Raw genomic sequence first — 22,943 nt, forward strand, 5'->3', positions numbered from 1 at the left:
CAAATTAAACTAAACCCCAACCCCAATTAAGAGTCAGGTTCATTTTGCCACTCCTACTCTTGAGTGTCTAATCTGAATTACAAAACTAAGTAGCAAAGGCAAAATTGAAAACAATTAATTAAAAAGCCAGGGTCTTATTTAATTTTCTTGACTTCAATGAGCCTAATGTCCTCACGCATCCAATTGGGCTCGATCTTAACTAATCCGTATCAATCGACAACTACCTGGACACTTCAAAAATATATAACGAGTCAAAGGGCATTATTGATTAGTACAAGATATCACCCATCAGCAACCTGGAATTACTGGTTGCATCCAACCAAGATCAATTTGCTTGGTCAATCGCAATTAGAGATTTGAAGGCCTGACATAAATGGCATCATCTGCCTGCATGCACCTCTGTGAACAATGGACCTATACTGTTACTTTTCATGAAGATAAGTACAAAATTGTGAAACAATCTTCCTACTTGCTAATAACATACACCTCTCTGCTAGTATTACACATTCAACTAGCAATATCGTCCATCTAAGGTAATACAATGCAAAAGGAAATTATCCCAGTAGGAAAATTCCACTATTTCCAGAGTCCATCTAAGGTAATACAAGGCAAAAACATTATGTTTAAGTGGGAAAATTTCACTATTTCCACATTCTGCAAATAAGTTACAATTATCAATATGTTTCCTGCAGTCAACCAGTTTTGCTGGCTTCTGCCTTTCTTTTTCTTTCTTTGAGAAGATTGACTTTTGCCTTTTCCCTTTCCCTCCTGATCTGAAAGATTAAAAATAAAAAAAGCAATAAATTAATGCTTTACTATCTCTCGTCTCAGATAAATGCCTCATTCGAGCTCTAGAACTGAAATAAAAAATATAATTCATTTCTCCAATAGACTGTTAAAATTGTGAAAGCTTTGCTATTAGTAAACAGACAATAAAGTACCAGACATCTACAAGATCAAAGTAGTATTAAGGATATTAAATATTGGGTTTCGTTAGTACTTCAAAGAAGCTTTGCAACAATGGAGCAGACCTACGAGTATCAGCTCACATAATTTTTCTATCTATATCCTAGGTTATATACTTATTCAAATTACTGTAGTTTGCCCTTCTAAATATTATATTAGCATATCCAAGTAAAACAACTTTTACTTCTGATATTTGAGGACTCTAGTGAGCTCTATTGTAGCCTTTGACTTTTGCATAGCAGCACATGCCATGAAGTGCTAACATCTGGAAAAAGAAAAAAAAAAACCTCTTTGTGCCCTCATTATCCCCCACAATGTCATCTTTGCCTTCTCATCCTCATCTTTGATGAGGAACTAAAGCCACTTTAACAGGTGCTAGCAAGTTTAGAGAAGGCCAGTTTACAAAATGCAATCAAAATGCAAGTGCTAGTAAGGATGTGGCCATTCTAATAACATTCAAGAAAGAATTATGTACCTTATTCATTTGTTTCTACTTATCCATATGAAAACCTTTCCTTTTCACCATCAGAAACATCATGGTTAACTCATCGAGTTTATAGATAAATCCTCCACTAGTCCAGAAACTAAAGAAAGTTTATTTGCAGCCAGCCATATGTCAACCAAGACAAATGATGGCATGCATCCTAACTGACAAACTGCAGAAAATTTCTATGTAGGCAATTATAGATTTGTAAATCTTCCCATTGCCCCAAAACATAGACAGTCTCAATCCAATTGAGACCCAAACAAGAAATTAAATCCACCTGGAAACAAATTTTACCATGGCCACAATGGGGAAAAAGATGACAGAAAAGGTCATCTTCACATATCATCGAGTAATCTCATGTCTAGAATCCCAAGAGCTCATCCTAGATTACAAGACACAATAATGAACAAAATTTTATCGACTTATTGTCTTTATACACTTGACAGCAACGCCAACTCTCTAATACTGCCATCCTAGCAGTTCAACACGTAATACTAGGGGAATGGGGAATTATTACCAACACAATAAATGTGTTCTCAACTCTATGTTATGGAAAAGGGAACTTTATGATCACAAAGCTAATAAAACAATTAAATACAATAAACATCAGATATTTAGCTTAACTCCACCAAGCAACTATGGAACAATAAATAAAAAAATTCAAATAGTAACAAAACTAGCCAGCATATACCAACATAGACATCCGGACCTATGTACTCGTCATGTCCACCTAATTGCTTCGACTGCATATGAAATCATCTAACAGGTGGATTACATATGCTGCAGCATAGACAGAATTCTGCATATAGTATGTAAGGGAGGCTACACATGGGGTATGCAATACATTTATCCAAAATTGCATAATGGCCACAAAGACAGGTTCTTAGAACATAATTAGACCTATTAAAAGTATACTTAATTGAAGATTCTATCAATATCCACACTAAAACCAACATATTTTGATCATGTGAGCAGATGACAGAAGAAATGACTACCTGAATTGCTTCATATAGGCCCCTCTTTTTACGTGACATAGAAACCTTGGATAGCTTGTCAGCATCCTCTTTGGTTTGATCCATGTTTCCACGAGTGTCTTCCTTCACATCTTTAGCTTGATTCTCCATATTCTTACTTGACAAGGACGTAGAATAAGTAACTCCCTGAAGTTCCATCTTCAACTCATCATGGTACTGCTTCTCGAGCATTTCCAACTGCAAAAATATTAACAAATTTCTTAACTTATATTATCAAGATAAATGCTACGGAGTCCACTAACAGAAACCAAAACAGCATATACCTTGTGCTTCTTTTCAGAGGCTTCATTAGCTTCTGTTCGATCAATGATTCCTTCTACCAAAAGATTCTGTGGATCATCAAAAAATTGGTTATCTGCACCTGGCATTGGTAAAACTTGATTACTAGCGGCAGCTTGGAGTCGCTTGATTGTCTCCGCATATTCAGGTACATAGCCCTCAGCCTCATTGTCAACAAAGGGAGACAAATGTGGAGGAGGAATCCTGTTTATATAAAAGAAAATTGAACATCCAATCAAGATTGTTATAACTTAAATAAATGGTTTTGTGCTAGCTATTCTGGAGATAAATCCATCAACTGCCAGCTTTATTGTATTTGCAATACATTCTACTACTACTGCATCTTTCAAGTGCATCATACCAAGTCAGGCTACACTTCTTGGTTTTATAGACAGATAAAATTCCAATGAAGCATAGATTATTTCATTTACATGATAAAAAAAACTTGTGCACCTTTCTTCACGAAAATGTATAGTAAAATGGATTTGATGCCAACCTTATAAAACAGGCTAGTTTAAAACCTAAATTCTACAAAGAAAAGACTGGAGAATAAGGTAAAAAATCCCAAAATTTCTAGAAGGCTAGAAGCAATCAACCAAGAATTCGTGCAACCCATGTTAAGACAAACATGTCATGCTAGAAAGGAAGATAAAAAGCTGATTAGAGAGAAAGCTACATTCTTGGCTGCAATCTGAAAAGCGCAAACCCGAGACATGGATATGACACAATACCACAAAGATATCATCAAGGTTTTGCTACCTATAATATTGACACATCCAAAGAAATACTTTCCTAACTTATAATATAAACACGCAAGCATGCATAATCTATTCACGAGAGAACTACAGTGTACACAATACCACAAACATATAATCACAGTTTTGAATACTAGTTTCGGAATCGGAACTAGTCGCCCAGAAAAGTAATACATATAGGTCGTATTGGCCATATCAACAGAATCAACCGTAGTATTTGTATTGGACACTTCGGAATTGAACTATTTTTTAATTAAATAAATTTATAAAAACTGTTAAAAATTAGAAAGAAGTCGGTAAAACATTCAGATAAATTAATACAAAAATAAGAAAATATAATTCGCAGAAACAGGTTTTATATAATAAGATTACCAGGTGGTGACATTGGGAAAGAAAATAAAATCCCAAAATTTTAACCTAGGACCTTGCACAAGAACATATGTTCTCCAGATGTCCAAACTCAAATCTGAGACCCACAAATACATCTCAACCATGTATGCCACCTAATCTCAACAATGTATAGCTGCCTCGCCTTCCACAACGCAGTTATGAGGCTACAACTCTTGATGACAACATCTAGTTCATTTCTACACTCCTTAAATTTTCTTTACTCACAACCAAACAAAGAATAGACTTTTAGAAAATCTTCATATAAAATCTTAATAGGAATCTTATTCTCCCCACTGCCCTTTATTCCCACCTCCACGATGAGAGAAAGAGGGGAAAAGAAAAAATAAAAAGAATAAAAGAGAAGACTCATCAGAGAAAGGGAAGTCGTGGGAGCTCAAGTAGGTCATCAATGGAGTTCAGAAGATGTCGCCTTTGTTGGGGGTAGAGAGAGAGAGAGAGAGAGAGAGAGAGATGTCGTGGACATCAAAACTATCTACTATTACACGGTATCAAAATACAGGAAAAGAAAATCTCATCTTTTGCATAAAGAAAATAGTGGCAAATATTTTATACTAAACTTTAAAGATGGATATTTTAGTCATTTAAATGCATTTCTTAACTTTAACAACTACTTGATAGGACTATTCTATGAATGTTATGTCAAAAAGAATCCACAATGGCAATATTTAACAAGTCAGAAGGTATTAGCATCAATTAGGATATTTTACCGAATATAGTGTCAATTATGTTATTTTAAGAAGTGTTCAAGGGCAATCATGTAAAGACCCTGTATTTATATATACTTTTGTATGTTCGTATTTTTTTTAATTAAGAGGGACACATCTCCAACTTACTAATTAATGAAGCTAACCATATAAGGAACTGTTGGCTTATAAAAATCAAGAGAAAAGAAATGAAATTCAATCTATAAATCATAATTTGGTTGGGGGATGAAAGCTTAATAACATTAGCCCCCAAACTCATGGATCATACCCCATAAAATAGCATTTAGAGCAAACCTGATAGGAAATTTTCAATTTAACTTATCTTCAAATTCTTGAAAGCATCCAAAAGTTATTCTAGGAGTATCCAAGATATAGCTGCATTGTTTTTTAATTTCTAAATTTTGGATAGACAGGAATAAATCCAAAACATATTCCTGAAATATCCAATAAACATAAACGTGTCATACCCAATGGGGCATTCAATACAGATCAGCGAGATTATGGTGCTTAATTGGGCAAAAGCAAACCAACATGATAAAAAATAAGCAATGCTTGATTGCCCATATCATATATCCTTTTTATGCCAAAAAAAAGTTCTTTGTACATTCTCCTAATTAAACCAGATAATTTACACTTAAAAGCCATCATAAATAACACATACATAGATAAAATTCTATGAAGCACGAACACTCCTATCTAGGGGAGGTGTCCGGGTCAAACACAGACACGTGTCCGACGCAGATTAGAAGTATCCTGATATTTTTTAAAAAATGAGAGATGGCGTAGACACGGCTTTAGACACAGTGTGTTGCTATTGGGCAAAACAGGTTGGGTTTGAATCGCTTTTCATTAACCTAAATCCAAACCCAAAACAAAATAATCAAACCCCCTCACCTTTCAGCCCCGATCAACACCCCTCAGCCCTAAAAAAATCCTCACCTAACCTAAAACCCTCAAGCAGAAGAAGGTGACTCTCTCATTTCTTCTAACCGGCTGATCTCTCTTCCTCCCTCCCTCCCTCTCATTCTCTCTGCCTCTCTACTCTCCTTTAAACACTTTCAATCTTTTATGTCTCCTTTATTTCTTTATATCGATAGGGCTTAAATTTAAATTTCTATTAGTTATTTTAATTCCAATTAGCGTGATAAACTGATAATGTGATATATTGATAGGCAGAAAAATTGAGAGTTGATGTATACTTCTTAGTTCTTTGAATGATAATTCTTAGTTTTTATAGCTTGATGTATGTATACTTTTGCTTTAGATGTATCAATAATTATATATTTTTTATTTATTTATTTCGCCGTGTCTTATGCTGCGTCCATGTCCTATATTTTCAAATTTTGTCATGTCGCCGTATCCATATTGTGTCATGTTCGTGCTTCATTGATAAAATTCTTATATATAGATTACATGTACCAGATAAATTGAGATAGGAGCATCTATGCATGTCACTAGACTCACTATGTCATTAAAGAAGCATAAAAACAGACCAAAAGGGTGTCTAAGAGCAGAACGAAATAATTTTCACTATACCTTCCAACCAAATATCCCTCAGTTGGTAATATAATCCGGGCGTTTACACAATCAAACACCCATTGTGGTTGAACATATTCTCTAGAAAGAAAAATATGACCTTGTGTGGGCCTATCAACAATCTGCATAAAGAGAAATAAAAAAAAGCTATCAGCAAAGAAATAGGAATATATTGAATACCACTAGGAACTTCAAATATAGTTCAAGTTAGCCTGTTTAACTTATGTCATTAGAAAAAGAGGCAAACAAAATATATCAAATATTACCCAAACTGACCCATCTATCCAAGATTTACACTGTTTTCTTCCATAAGTGATTCCAGGATATGCCAAAGCCAGCTCTAGAAGACTTCTGGTTAATCACTCTAAATGTCGGAAAAGAAAATTTCTATAAAGTTCAATGATTATTTCTAACTGATTAAAGTTTGAAGTTCAGTTTTAATTCTTGCACCAGCCCAAACAAAACATTTCAACATTTTTTGTGGTTTTGATCTCAGTAGTTTTTAATTTTTAATTTAAAAGTAGTAACATAAAATGTGAAATTCAAGGTTCTAAAAGATCCTATTAAGTATTAACAGATCAAAATTACAGTTGTCAGATGAGCGAGAATTTTATGATCATGCATGTAAAATTGTAAATATCGATTTGGTGCAGCAATATAACTTTCTAGACAAAAGATTGGCTCCTATATCCTGACCAATTATCCTACATATAAGAAAAGATGGCCTCAATCACTGAGAACCATCTGATTAAATCTTTGAAGTTGTCATTGAAAATTTGCCAAATATGCTCCCCTTTTAAGGAATTGATTCTTGCAATGAGTTCATAAAGGATTCGTTAATATAAATAGATAAGTAACATTTATCTTGATGGAAACAAGGAAAAGTTAAAGAACAAACAGATCAAAGGAAACAAAAAGGGTAGCACAGAATATCTCCCTCTGGCTAATATTTTTCCACTAGTCTCCGCCTTCCTTTACTTCTTTTCTCCTCAGTAATGCTAAATCTAAACTAGAAAGAAGAATTGTCTTTTTCTTGTTCTTTTCCTTGCTACATTGCACCAAGTATAGTAACATGCTCATCATCAATTTGGGTAAGAATTGAAATCAACAAAGTATGACCAGACATCAACTTAATTGTTGGGCCAATTAGGTCCTCTTGAGCCAAAATAGGCCAAAACTTTTACTGATTTCAAACCACTTTTTAGATGGATCTAGCTCAAGCTGGTCCATTCCAGTCCAAATGGATTGGTTTCAGCTGATTCTTCAGACCATCGTGTGCATGCAAAATACATCTAATAACAGGATTATCAGCTAGAAGATATGTGAACTTTGGCCGAATTAATATGAAAGGAAACTATCTGCAGCTTTCACTTTTGCAAGCAATGTACCTGATGAGTTATGTCTTCATTTGACTCGTCAAATGGAGAGCCATTCCCCTCCCAAGAAACCACTCCTCCAAAAGCTGGAATTATAAATAAGAGTGACTCTCTAGGAACCTGGAATAGAAATTTAGAATAATTGAGAAATATCAAGCAGAAGTTCAAAGCAAAGTACTTCCTTGAAACATAATCCATAGTCTTGACAAACAAACATCTCAAAATAACAGTCCATATCAAAAGACTCACCTCGCGACTTAAGAAAAACTTCAGGTTTTTGAAAAGATTTTTGCACTCTTTGGTATCATTGTCGTCTTCATCTGCACCAGTAGCATCCTCCACTAATTGCATCAGTGCACCTGGTTCATTAGAAGGAAGTTGATGCTGGAGCTGAGCCAGTCTAAGTTCTGATTCATCAGCACCAGTACTCATTTTTTGGTCATCATCTTGTTTGTCTTCAGTACAGCCAATGGATTGAGCATTTCCAGATTTTCCAGAACTAGCAGTCATGTACCGGCATAACGCATAAAGCTCTAGGAAGCACATCAAAATATTAGTTTGTCACACTTAGGCTTTGTTAATGTGAAATGAATTTCACTAAAGATAACTATGAAAGCAACACTAGTATGACATGAATGGATCCCAAAATTGGCCAATCTTGAGTCGGATCGAGATCGGCCATAACCAATCCTGATCCGGACCCGGAACTAGTCTGGTGACTAATTTTGGTCTAAGATCGACCATCTCGACCAATCCGTTTCGGCCGTACCGACTGAAAAAAATAATATCGATTAAATTAATTATTTTTAAGATTCAAGTCAAATCTAAAATATATCTAACCTAGGAGATATCAGTAATTGATGTTATTAATTATATTCTTTTTAAATTTTCAAATTTTACTCTCTATCTCTCACACACTCTCATTCCACTCTCACACTTTACCGAGCTCATTTGGCGATCAATTTTGTGAGCTCCTTTAGCTAATACACACTTTGGTGAACACAAAAAAGATTTTTTCTCATTTTTTTTCCGTATTTTCTTATTGCTATAGAACAATAGTTTAGAGAGACCTCTCGCTTCATGTTGTTCCGCAGTAATAATTTACAAATATAAAAATTTGTTTAATATAAGTCAATTCATTATAGTTTTGAGTGAATTTTTTCTTTAGTTTTTAAGCTTCATATGTAACTAATTTTTATTTTCTCATTTTTCTATTATTTTTATAAATTTTTAGAAAATTTTCTGCATTTTAATAATATTTAGAATTTTACATAATTAAAAATAATATGATCCGATACAGGCAGCCAATACGACCGATACAGCCGACATGACCGATACAGCCGACAGATACCGAGTTTCTAAACCTAGCTAAAAACCTAGTCATAGTGAAAGCCCATGAAGTATGGACACTTCAAATGCCATGTTGTGTCTACGTCCATGTCGAGACCTATTGGACATCGACACATGCAGTACACTAGTGGAACATGTGTCCGACATTTCATAGAAGTAACTGATATTTTAAAAATATAACTTAAAGTTCGGACACTCATTTTGGAACAATGAGGACACATGATTTATTGTGCTATGTTTGGAAAATGCTTTGGACATATTTCAGACACAATATTAGCATATTCCAGAAATTTTCTGCATAATCTGCAGAAATCATAGATTGTGCATTAGAGTAAAATAATGCTGGTGTGCAATCACAGCTTTGCCTCTTCCATCCATTGTAGTAGCAATCAGCAATCTTATAATATGTAAATGCAATCTGCAAAGAGAAAATAACTTCATTTGTTCTCATAAAATTGAAATGTATTGTCATGTATTAGCATTATCATCTTTTACTTGTAATATTATTTTTGTAGTTTTGTGCACACTTAGATTGCCATTCATGAATAGAATATGCATACTTGTGTATTTACATTATAACTTAGCAAAGCATTTATTTTGATGCAAAAATAAAATATATACAAATTATTTATTTTTTTATTTATTTTAATGTGGCATAAACATATTATGTCCTATTTTTTGAAGATTTGTCACATCCCCATGTCTGTATTGTGTTGTATGTGCCTGTACTTATTAGGTGAACTATAAAGAAAAGGAAAAAAAAAAGAACATATAATACTATAAAAGGATTGTTTTCTGAGAGCAATTACCAGCTGCTAAAGCTTCTAGCCTAGGATCCAGAATAGGAGGATATTTCACATTTATTGAATGATAGAGTTTGAAGTTTACAAAACCTAGAAGAGCCTGCAAAAAAGCTTGAGTCAGAAGACATAAGAATTGAAAACAAACTGCAAGAGAAGGACAAACTAAAGACTATACAAGAACCCAAGAAATTAATGTTTGTCAGTATAATGCCTTCAACATGTTAATCTTTTACGACAAAGGAGGAAAAACTGACATAGTAGAGAATGTTAAAGAAAAATGGAAGACAAAAGTTATTCTTCCTTGTAATATTGTGTAACTGCTGAAAGATAAATTCATCCTCAACTACAAAGAGGATGATTATGTCCTCTAAAGAAGGAAAAGAAGTACTCTGGAAATGGTTGAAGGTTGATTGCCTTGGCAAAAAGGTGAGTGCCAAAGAGTATTGGATGGCTGCAGATCTCGATTAATATGATCTCTTAACAATGACAAATGGGCTTTGGGATAATGTAAGGATTAAGAAAACAAGGAAAAAAGATGGAGACTCATTTCTAGTCCTCCAGTTAAACCCGGGAGGAAAAGCAGTCTCACATCTCATAAAAGTGGAAAGATGTTCCATCAATTGACTGGGATTTGGACGTTAAACCCTCTTAACCTGTCATACATCAAATAGAAAAAGAAAATGCATAGGACAAGTAAAATAAAGAGAACAAAATAAATATAAAATCATGGCCTTCTTGTTTCCATGCAGTCGAAGTGCTGCGATGGATAAAGAGAACACAATAGAATAAAGAGACTACAAAACAAGTTGATAAGAACACAAGAACTTAATCAATCTAGAACCAGAACAATGTATTAATATACGAAGCTTTAAAGAAAACATCCCAGATTAAACATGATATAAATGTCAAACTGAAAATAGCTGGTTATTTTTGTCTCCTAGTATTTATAAAGATGTAACTCGATTCTCCATCAATCAATATTAATACTTTTGATTTTATTCATCAGAGCGGGTCTATGGATAAGGGTGAAATGGGAGGGTGGATCAGCAGCACCCGTATTATTGAAATGGTTCGTCAGTAGAGATATACCCACTGGTGCCTCTTCTTTCAATGGTACTGTAATTCCTATTCCCATCCCTTCATTCCCTAACCCAACTAAAACCTTCACTTAAAATCCAATCACGTGGCTGACCAAATGGATCTTTACTTCATGCGTGACTACAATGCACTCAAGCTTTCCATCTCATTTCTATACTCTGCGGTGTGAATTCAACAATTTCACTCCTATGAGATAACAATGTCTATGTTCTTCCTAATCTAAGAAATTAGCATGTGATAGTTTTTTGGTTTTCATCAGGTCATCATCATAGACTGCTTCATCCTATCTTGCAGTACAAGGTAAGGTCCAGAAAAACAGTTAGCTGTTAATTTACTCAATCCTTGCAGTTTCCAACTTATTGTTCACTTTTTTAGAGGATTCATCAAATTTTCACCATTGTTGTTATTCCTCACTAATCTCTGAAACAAGCACCAAAGAATTTTGCAAATATAAGAAAGTCTTGAATATATGCTTGTCATAAAAGCATACATGTTGATTTCTAATAGAGTAACATGCTAATTGAGTGAGATGAACATGCAGAAGATCTACTGATCAAACTACTGCTGTGCATGCTATATCTAACTGCTTTTGTATAATTCAACTAATTGCCATCAATCCCTCATCATTAAATGTTAGGAAAGTGATCTTATTAAAAAAAACACCGTGACAGCAAAAACAAGCAATTGCAATTACCTCATAAAATTCCACAAAAGTAAGCATGACATTGAAATCAACATCAGCAGTCAGAACTTGCTGCAATGCATGTGGTGTCAGCCATGTGATCTTTTGGCCCTCAACCTCTGCCTACAACAGTAAAATCAAAGGTTAACAACTAAATTGAGTGACATAGTACAAATAAATAGAATAGGCAGATAAGAGCAATGCATTGGGCAGTTACCTGATAATATATTCCTTTCACGGAGATGAATGTCTTCCTCAGGCCATGAGTACGAGAAATATAGGCTTGCCATTCATGGCTTAACCTAAATAAGTAAACAATACCCAAAGAAGATCACCACAGGATTAATTACTCAACATCTAATTTTAACAGAAAGAGAATGTAAATATAATACATTATTTTTAGTACAATTTCAAGATCATGTTAGAATTTCAAAGAAGAAACCCTAGTAAAATTTATTTCCAAACATAAGTTAAAAATTTATCTGATAATCTAAACCCTGTCCAGTTAACAAAGTGATGCAGCATTCTCATCTATTAGGAGTGCCTATTTTCAAAATAATGATATAAGGTGGTGTGAAAGTTTTGCTCAGCTCAAGAAAACCATACCTTCTGCAATTATGGATACGATGAACTTGAACTCGTTCACCTTCAACAGCAGGCAATGCCGCAAACAAATGAACCATTGTGAGGCAATCATCCAAGTCACGCAGTGCATCAACAAAAGTTGGGTACCTAAATGGTATTGTGTAGTATAATAATCAGGTGTAATTTAAAATGTGATCCAACAAAAGTGTCAAGTATTCACAAACCTTTCTAGGATTAGCCTATCGAGCGTGTATGTTGGCTGCCGGTTCAGCAGCCTATCTGCAAGATCTCTATTCTTTCGTGCTATAGCCTTCTTAACCTTCTTCCTATGGGCTCGTATATCCCTAGAGCATGATATCATAAAATTTGTAAAATAAACATGAGCATTACGTATTTTGCTCCTAAATCAGAAAAACAAACAAACTCGCACCCTTAGAAAATTTCCATTTGCATATATAGTATACTGAAATATCAAGGAAATGTATTGACATCTAAGGAAACGTAATTCTTCCATCAAGTCAACATCTTCACAAGAAGAAACACTTCCAAAAAATTTATAAAAAAAAACAATCAACAATCGTAGTTAAACTGAAAAGGACCGTCATCAAAGAGGGCAATACCTAAGCTTCTCAACCAGAGGCTCATGTGCAAGAAACATGATATCCTTCATGTGATAGTACGTCTTGTGGTTCCCTTCCACTTTCTTTTTCGGCACCCGCGGGAAGACACCTTTGAGGATACATAGCTTCCTGCAAGAAAACATCTCAAAACTTAAATCTTTCGCCAATGAAAACATAAGAAACCCGCTACCCAAGTAGAACAAGGAGCAACCTAAAGGTCGCAAGGCTAATCTGGAGATAGTGAACAGCCTTTGTCCTCGTGATGTACTTGGCAGCATTTCCCTCCTTCTTCTTGCCCTAAAGCCGAACCAAAGAAAGGTAAAAGTTATGCAAATTTGAGTGAAAAAAAAAAAAAATCGATTTCGAAGCAAAGAACCGAGTGAGATGGGTCGAGAAGGGAGAGGAGAGGAGATTACCGGAGGTCTGTAATGCTTCGGCATCTTCACGTAATCGAGGAGGGATAGGAGAAATGAGGTAGAACTGCGGCTAGGGTTTTTATTTTGAGGTCTGCGAAGGCTAGGAGAGGGAGAGAGTTTAACTTCTTTGCTTGGGCATGGGTTACGGTTCGTGCACGCCGGATCTGTGGAAGCAAGCAACGTGACCCGCTTTTTTTTCCCTTTAGGGTTTTACATGACCTTATAATGTCTAGGGTTTTGTCGGACTTCAGTGACGGCTCACACCCCCTTTCAGCTCCGCTTAAAATTAATTTTAAGTTATATAATCACACTCCATATTTTACTTTTATTTTGTGATTCCTCTCTGTCTTTGAAAATTTTATAATGAGATCCCTCATTTTTTCTATAATATTTATTTAGCATCCTAATATCATTTTATTTAACTGATATTAACTATGTTATATAGTTTATATGACTTTCAAAATTTACTAAAATACTCTTAAAAGTCTTAACCTAACCCAAATCTCCATAAAATCATCTTAAAACGAAACCTATCCCACAAAATCCTTAACTAAACCATGCCCCTCAAAATCCTTAACTAAATCATGCTCTATAAAATCTTTTTCCCCAAACTAAACTCTACCCCACAAAATATAAATCTTCTTTTCTAAAACTAAACCATATTCCACACAATTAAAATATCAAATCCCACAATCCCACAGTAATCCCCAAAATCCTTGCGATGTACAAGCCTCATAGGTTTCCCCCAACTTCATATATTTTTCTCCATCTCTCCAACTCAAACCATATTGTTCTCCATCTTTTTCCAAATTTTTTTTATCTCCTTCCTTGTCTTTGAGGTTGCAAGCAACAAAGTCAAAGTTTCATCTTCCCCCCCATATTCTCTACACAAGTCAAGGTTCCTTTTGTTGAGGAACATAGTCGCACGCAAACTATTAAGATTTGTTATCTTAATTTTAATCTTTTTTATTTTCATTTTTTGTGTTTTATTACATATTTTACTGATTTCTATTATAGTTTGCCGAGAGAAATTTTTTGTAAGGATTTTTTTTATATTTTTTAGTAATAAATTTCTATTACATTTTCCAATAGTAGATTTATGTTAAGAATTTTTATTATAATGAGTTTTAAAGTAAAGTTCGCTATATATATATATATATATTATGTTTTCTCACTGTGATGAGTTTCAAAATTAATTGTTCTTATATGATGGGTTCCTAGTGATATGTGTTCTTATGATTGTATTGTAGATGGAAAGTAGCTTTGTTATTGTAAGACTTCATTATGAAAGTATATGGAGGGCAAATTAATAAACATTGTTACTAGAATATATGAACGGGAGGCAACTTAACTTTGTAATAAAATAAGACTACTCTAATTTTAAAGATTTGTATGAACATATTGAAACTGAGTCAAAATTAAAGTATAAGTATGGCGCGCACATTTGCTATAAAAGATGTGGAGAAAAAGAAACTTATCTCACTCTATCTATAGATTATGATGTACTCAACATGATTGATGAATGATGAATGTGAAGCTCAAAAACTTGTTGACATGTATGTTGTGTGGCTAATGAGGAACATAATCCTTCTACTAGTAATAATGGACAACAAAGTTAGCAGCCTCACTATTATAATGATGTTGGAGATTATCCTGGAAAGACTAATGTGAGTGATCTTTTTGATAGTGATATAAATATAGCAGATGACATTACGAACGAGTTTTATAATAGCATTGTGAAAGAGGACATGCATGAAGATATAAATGAAGATAACTTATCCGAAAATGTGGAGCATCACTATTATGGAAAAAAAACTTATTAGTGGAGCATCACTATCAAAGTGAGCAGCCTCACTATTATGATGATGTTAGGGTTTATCCTATAAAACTCAAACCCTAAACATGTACATGACATGAGCCAACACGGCACATGCAAAGCACTTGACAACTTGGTTAGTTGCTGACAATCAAATAAACATGTATAAACCCCATAATTTTATCCATAATATCTAAACTAAGAATAACTCATGTCTAGATATCAACAACATGCGCATGGCATGAGCCTACATGGCTCATGCAAAGCACTTGATAACTTAATTAATTGCTGACAATCAAATAAACATGTATAAACCCCATAATTTTCTTCACAATATCTAAATTAAGAATTACTCATGTTTGGATATCAACAACACGCTGATAACTCTAATAGGGCCCCACAAAGGTCACAACACATCATCAAGAGCATTTCACTATTATATATACACAACAGTAGTATATATATAGTACATCAAGTATAGAGTCACATGTTAATAGAAATGACAAAGATAAAGATATCACTCTAAAATGTCAACGGATGTATTGTATAATATACGCATCTAGCGTATAACACTAACCACACTCTACTATTCAATCGTTGGTAAGATCTTTAAGAGAGTATTCTATTTCACTTGTTCACTTCGATTTTTGGAAAGTAAAAATAAAGAGAGTCATGAGCTAAAGGCTTAATGAATAGACATTACCCTGAATAAGTGATGTCAAACAGAGAGTAACTTATATAGAATATAATATGAATAAAAAAAATCATGATAAGAATGATCATATAAGCATATCCTCGATAATCTCAAATATATAGTAGATATCATATTATAACTAATTGCGAACATAATTCTCGATAATATTTAAATAAACCTTTATATCATACTATTATCGTATTTGTAACGCTCTTGCCCGACACAGGTATGTGCATGCCCATACGCCCACATGACATGCACGGTGCACGAGATAGGATGGGCGAGACTCGTCACGCACAAATACACCCATGTGCTCACATAAACTATCAAAAAAATACATATTCATATCTATATCCACAATAATTATAGTAGATAGTTATATAATCTAGTAGGGCCCGCATAGGCCACGACAAATCATCAAGATACAATCAAAATTACTAATACATGAGTATACTATATAATCCGACATGTATTATACAAGTCATGTAATGGAGTATAAATATTTAATAATAGTACAACTTAATATCTATATAAACTATCTATTGTCTTACGTTTATAGCTACCTCATATTTACTCAAAATGTCTTCTTAGGATATCTCAAGTCGCTATCATGTACCACATATTTTGGGGGATTAGAAAAAAAATAAAGAGAGTCATAAGTTAAGGTTTCAGTGAATAGATCTTATCCCGAATTAGTGATGCCAAATAAAGAGTCAAAAATATACTAAATAAAATGAATTAAAAAGAAACATCATGTTATGAATGAGTATATAAATGTATCCTTAATAATATATAAATGTATAGTGAATGTCATATCCTAATTAATCAAATATATAATTTTTGACAATATATAAACAAATCTCCATGTCATACCATGACAATAATGATACGATCTCCCCTTAGGCTAAGGTTCGATCTCTTCCAATTCTCTGATCTGGACTAGATCTGACACGAAACTTTGAAATAATTTCCCAAAATATGTCGCCGTTGGATCGACGTGAAATTTAGATATGTTGTAGCCCAAAAAAAAATATTTCTACAAATAAAGTTTCAGGCAAATCAGATATGGGGATCTCGAGATATTGTCTGATTAGTGGACGAACATCAGGGTGCTCTATTTAGGATCCGTGGATGGAGGCACGAGATCCTAGATGATGGTGGTTGGTGGTGGACCGACGTTAATGGGGTGGCACTGATGAAAAGTGGTGGTGGAAGGGTTATGGTTGATGGAAGGGTTAGGGCAAGTGTTGGATAGATTGGAAGAAGGGGAAAGAGAGGGCCACCCCTAAGGGACTAGGGTGATTGGCCGGTTAAGGGAGGTTAGAAGCGGCATCATCGGGGATTGAGAGAACGAGAGCGAAGAAGACGAAAGAGGCAAGATAAAACTCAATTCTTCAATAATGACTATGATTGCCATCCACATCCTTTAGAGGCTAACCAAATAATTCAAAATTAACTCTAAATAGTACATTTTCGCCGACCGCGTTCGAACGCGCCTGCTCGTGTTCGAACGCGCCTAGTTTGCTCTTATTTGGATTTGCAAATGCGATGAAGGCGTTCGAATGCGCGACCGTATGCACTTGTTTCCCACTTCTCTTGATTTGCGAACATGATGCAGACATTCATAGCGCGTTCGAACGCACAATTCACACTCTCTGGATGTGATGTAGGCGTTCACAACCGCGTTCACAACCGCATTCACAATCATGTTCGAACGCACTCCACCCGCATTTGAATGCAACATATAGAAAACTTATTTTTTTAAGAAATAAATACTAAAATAAGAATAAAAGACATCCCTAAAGTGTATCCATGCTCGAGACGTCCTCGGTGAAGTCCGAATCATATCAAATAACTCTTTATCAAATATGACACATATGATACATGCTGACCATGACCATGTTATGATATCAATGCAACAACATATGATGCATAATGACCACTCGATAATTATGTATATCAGATGATAATGAAATTATATGTATTTATCAACATCTCAGTCATCAATGTTATATCTAAATATCATCATCATACTAGACCACTATGTTAACATTCGGTATCCGGTTTCAAATATTGCATGAAGGCTGAGAGCATATTCTGCCAATCGTTACGAGTATCTCAATCAAATAATTATACCTTGCCAATCATTAAGGGTATTATCATTATCCATACCTGGGTATCCAACTAGCTGATAGAAACTACATGAGAATAACTCGCCACATATGCTTAGCAAACGGTATGTGTTTGAATGTCTATTGCGCACACAAACTACTAACCTCGGACGTAAGGCCACAAGATCATGACTATGTCGAGCGATCAATCAATTCTAGGCATGCCTTAAACCTTGCGCCCATTTGAGTATCCTCGTCCTTTCTACCAACTATCCTATTAGTGAGAATTCATGCATTTTCTTTATTATCATCCTATGAAGCAATTAATCCAACTTTCAAATAATCTATCAATCATAATAAATGATTATATCAATAGACTCTATGAATAATTCTATAAAGTTATCACTCCAATTAGTACTCTTAAAATAATTAACATGTCAAAACACATAATATCTCAATTTAATAGCTATAATTAAAACCAACATATCTAATTTCTAATTAAATCACTTAAACTCGTACTTCCTCAAGAGTCCCAACTTAATATTCTATCACATCCTCTATAGAAAGTCCACCACATATACTAAATAATTTAGTCTTATAGCATCATCAAAATTCTTCTATAACATCATTAATATCATTTAATAATCATAATAAAAATAAGTATGTATATTTGTAACTAAAATTCATCACCTAAAATACACAATCGTCATGCTATAATGTTTTTATCCTCTAAAATCAATGCCCAAAACTAAACTTATAATCAAAATATATATATTTTCACTATCATACAAGATATGTCATCAGGCTATCAACTTAGTAACTATCATCGCTCTATACAATTTCTTTCATTATCATTTTTTCCATCTAATCATATTCACATAATTAGTAACTTCTAAATTAAACCTATTATCATGTCATCCAGAAATATATACATTGAGTCTTAACTATTCAAATAATTCATAATCTAATAATTGTATCAATGTCATATTTCCTATGTTCATTACGCTATTCGGTACTCATCAACTTAAAAATTTAAAAGAGCCATTAATCGTCTAGCAATATTATTGGACAAACATATCCCTATTAAATCATCCATTTTGCAGGTACAATTAAAATTTTATACCTATTAATATAAGTATCTTGCAAACATAATTTATCATACCAGTCATCTCAAAAATTCTTTTCTATATACAATCTATAATTATCTATATCACATCACCTAATATTTTTTTTCACTATAAAAAATCATCATATGTCTTAATCATCCATCCACCATAAATAATTATAACCCTCATAAAGACTCAAGAAGGAGAAAAGAAAAAGACGAAGAAAGAATAAAAGGAGAAGAAGAAGGGGAGAAGGGAAGAAAGAGAAGGGAAGAGAGGAGCCGGGATGGCGGGGAGGGGCTCGGCCGGTGCTGGCCAGCCTCTTGCTGGTGGCCCAGTTCCAGTGAACCCGAGAGACAAAGGGAGTGAGCGAGCGAGAGAGAGAGAGAGAGAGAGAGAGGCTCACCTTGGTGGTGGTAGGTTGGTGGCAGCAAGAGGGAGTGCTTGGGAGAGAGGAGAGAGAGACCAAAGAGAGAGAAATCGAGAGAGATTTAGAGGGAGAGAGAGGCGAAGGAGGGGGAATGATGGTGGCTGCGGTGGCATCGTGGCCCGCCACGGCTAGCTGGCCGCCGCTGGTTGGCTGCGGCAACGGCGATGGGTCGTGGCATCCCCCCACGCAAGCTGCCAAAGCATGGCATGAGGTTGGCCATAGTGGTGGCCAGCCACGTCGTGTCCAAATTTTTTTTTTACCGCTAGGTTGTTACAGTATCACTCTCAAATATAACACATATGATGCATGCCGACTATGACTATGCTGTGATGTCAAATTCAATCATATATGAAGCATGATAACTACTAAATAATCATATATATATATATCAAATGATAATAAAATCATATGCAATTCTTAGTATCCCAATCATCATCGACATCTCGGTATAACATCATCATACTAGATCACTATACATAGTCAACACCCGGTACCCGATCTCATCGTCCTGCTCGAAGACCCAAAGCATACCTTGTCATTAACAAAAGTATCTCAATCAATATCATACCCTGCCATCCACTAAAGGTATTAATCATCTAGACCGGGCACCCTTCTAGCTAATAGAAACCACGTGAGGATAACTCGCCATATATGCCCTAGCGAACGGTATGTGTCCGAATGTCTATTGCGCACACAGACTAATGATCTCGAACGTAAGGCCATAGAATAGGGGTGAAAATAGATCGGATACGGATCAGATAGTGCTCAACCCATATCCGGATCCATATTTTTTATCCGGATACGGATTCGGATACGAATATTTGATGGATAGCAAAAATTAAAACCATATCCTAAGAAAAAGGATACGGATAATTTTCGGATATAGATTGGATAATTTTCGGATACGGATCGGATAGTTTTCGGATACGGATCGGATAGTGTTCGAATAAATTTTTGGATCTTAAACAGATACGTATCAAATTTTAAATAATTAATATGAACTTACTACGAATATCAATCAAGTCTAAAATCATTCAAATACAATTTGAACAAAACTTAAAGTATTTGAGAACTGATTCATTGGCAAAAAGATAGTAACGGTGCAAAAAGAAAAAACAAAAGAAATTATAGACTTTAAACAAACATAATGTGCATAAACTAATGATCTAACCCTTGATCAAAAAATTACAACAACAACAATAATGAGATTCTAACTTTGTCAACCATAAAAGCAAATAAAATATTTTTGCACAAGTTCATATTATCAACCATAAAAGCAAATATAACATCGTTGCACAAGTTCACATTGTCAACCATAAAAGCAAATATAATATCCTGGTACAAGTTCACATTGTCAACCATAAAGTAAATAAATTATCCTAACACAAGTTCACATTGTCAACCATAAAAGTAAATAAATTATCCTAACACAAGTTCACATTATTAACCACAAAAGCAATTAAAATATCCATCAAAATAAAGTTTAGAGTTGACACAAGTTTATATGAACTTCAACAAATAAAATAAACCAACTTTATAAAGTATCAACATCCCAAAGTTAGAGGAACAAAACATCAAAACATCCAACCATTCAAACAATCCTCCTCTTCAAGTGCATCTGCAAAATAAATGAAACTAAATTAACCAACTTAAAAGTAATATAAAGAAACTAGATTTATCAACTTAAAATATAAAGTGAAAAATACTTACAATATGATTACTCCCCCTTTAAATCAACATCTTCAGATTGTTCAACATCCTGAATAATTGATGCTATTTGTCCTAATAAGAAAAAAGTATATGAACATTAGTAAACAATACTATATTATAAAATACTATCGAATATTATAATCATTACCTTTTCTTGTAGATCTTATCCAATCTTGAGTGCATACTAAAGCTTCCACTGATTCAGGATCCAACTTGCTATGATAAGCATCAACTACTCGGCCACCTGTATTAAATGCAGATTCAGATGCAACTGTGGCGACTGGAATTGCTAATACATCACGGGCAACTCGTGATAATATATGATACTTTCCACTACCTTCTGTCTTCCACCAAGATAATAAATCAAATTTACTTCATTACGTTGCCATAAAAGTGAGGCATCCTCAATATATTGATCTAAATCTGTCTTAATAGATTGTTGTTGACATTCCTCACTAAAAATTGCTCTAAATCTTCATCAACATCAAGATCAACTCTACCACTCTACAACACTTGGCTATTATTTATATTCACATCCGGATCAGACGGAGAAGAAAATTTGGATGCATATTCATTATATAAATTCCTTATGACTTCACGAACTTCCTCAAGTTCCTTAACACCACCAAGAGGATAAATTTTATGAAAGTAATACACCATAAGTTTCATCTTGTACCGATGATCTAAAAATGAAGCCACTGCTACTATAAGATTGCATTGCTTTCAATATTTATCAAATTTGTTTTGCATTGATGTTGCCATAGAAAGAACAAGTTCATCAAAACTTTTGCACTATTCTTTAATTTGCAACTGAATATCACAAAATTCTTTGAAAAACAAGTTAGCTGTCGGATATGAAGTTTCTGAAAGCAATTCAGTAATCGTATGGAATGTTTTCAAACATTTGCATAACACTGCTGCTTTCTCCCATTGCTCATTTGTTGGACATACAACAAATTTAATTGGATCAACACAATAAAGTCTCTTAAATGCATTGCTATAATATATAGCATCTTGAAGCATCAAATATGTAGAATTCCATCTTGTAGATACATCAATTGAAAGAGACTTATTGGTATCTAAATTGCATTCTCTTGCTTTTTTGAGAAACTCCTCCCATTGCAAAGGTGAATTTTTGAGAATTATAATGATATGACGAATATTCTCCACTGCATTTTTTATTTTCTTCAAACCATCTTGCACAACTAAATTAATAATATGTGTGGCACATCTAACATGAAAAAATATGCTATCACAAACAAGAGCTTGTTGTCCATTCAGTCGAGTAACCACATCTCTAACACAAACATCATTAGCCCGATCATTATCTAAAGTTAATGAAAAAAGCTTCATGTCAATATTCTAATCAATCATATTCTTTAGAAATGCTTGACAGAGATTCAATCCTATACGTCTTCCTTCTAAATGCATAAAATTTATAATTCTTTTCTGAATATTTCATTCATCATCAATGAAATGTATTGTAACACACAAATATCCTTTATTTTGTCTAGAAGTCCAGAGATTCATGGTAGCACTCATACGGCATGAAAGTGAAGTAAACATATTATACAAAATCTTCTTTTGCTCAACATATAGTTCCAAGATCTCTTTTTTGATAGTAGTCCGTGACTTTGTTGGAAAAGCAGGCCGTAGAGATTTTATAAAGCCAATAAAATACTCATGCTCTACAATTGAGAAAGGATATTCATGCATTACTATTGCCATGATAAGTTTTCTTTGACTTGTTTCTTTATTATATTTGTATGACTCTAACATTCCATCTTCTCCAACTTTTGTGAAATTGAGTACCATTTGCCCTCTATCTCTATTATGCTTGTTCTTATAATGGTTCCTCAAGTGTGATGTTCCCATAGAACTTTCCCCACTAAATTGCTTTCGACAATATTTACATATTGCCTTTTACTTGCGAATTATTTTTCCATCAATTACTTCTGTCTCTTCAATTTTCTC

General features: G+C 34.1%; 1 protein-coding gene across 1 annotated transcript; it reads right to left on the bottom strand.

Annotated features, from left to right (window-relative positions):
- Positions 1 to 400: 400 nt before the first annotated feature.
- Positions 401 to 13,344, bottom strand: LOC140800740 (pescadillo homolog). The gene is made up of 14 exons (XM_073155556.1): positions 13,103 to 13,344; positions 12,898 to 12,983; positions 12,687 to 12,815; positions 12,291 to 12,410; positions 12,088 to 12,213; positions 11,699 to 11,783; positions 11,494 to 11,604; positions 9,708 to 9,801; positions 7,798 to 8,081; positions 7,561 to 7,668; positions 6,173 to 6,294; positions 2,751 to 2,970; positions 2,449 to 2,664; positions 401 to 773 (listed from the first exon to the last, which is right to left on the bottom strand). Exons 1-14 carry the CDS (start codon positions 13,124 to 13,126, stop codon positions 693 to 695), a joined length of 1,806 nt encoding a protein of 601 aa, XP_073011657.1. The 5' UTR covers positions 13,127 to 13,344; the 3' UTR covers positions 401 to 692.
- Positions 13,345 to 22,943: the final 9,599 nt, after the last annotated feature.

The sequence above is a fragment of the Typha latifolia genome, chromosome 14 (genome assembly GCF_019914945.1).
Source record: "Typha latifolia isolate L0001 chromosome 14, TyphaL0001v2, whole genome shotgun sequence".
Classification (NCBI taxonomy): domain Eukaryota; kingdom Viridiplantae; phylum Streptophyta; class Magnoliopsida; order Poales; family Typhaceae; genus Typha; species Typha latifolia.

Bases quoted from the DNA above. Each gene is read 5' to 3' on its own strand.
- LOC140800740 (XM_073155556.1), bottom strand. From the start codon at position 13,126: ATGCCGAAGCATTACAGACCTCCG. The intron at 11,605-11,698 runs GTAACTGCCCAA...TTACTGTTGTAG, and splicing joins TGAAAGGAATATATTATCAG to GCAGAGGTTGAGGGCCAAAA. The intron at 2,971-6,172 runs GTATAGTGAAAA...TTATATAAACAG, and splicing joins GAGGGATATTTGGTTGGAAG to GATTCCTCCTCCACATTTGT.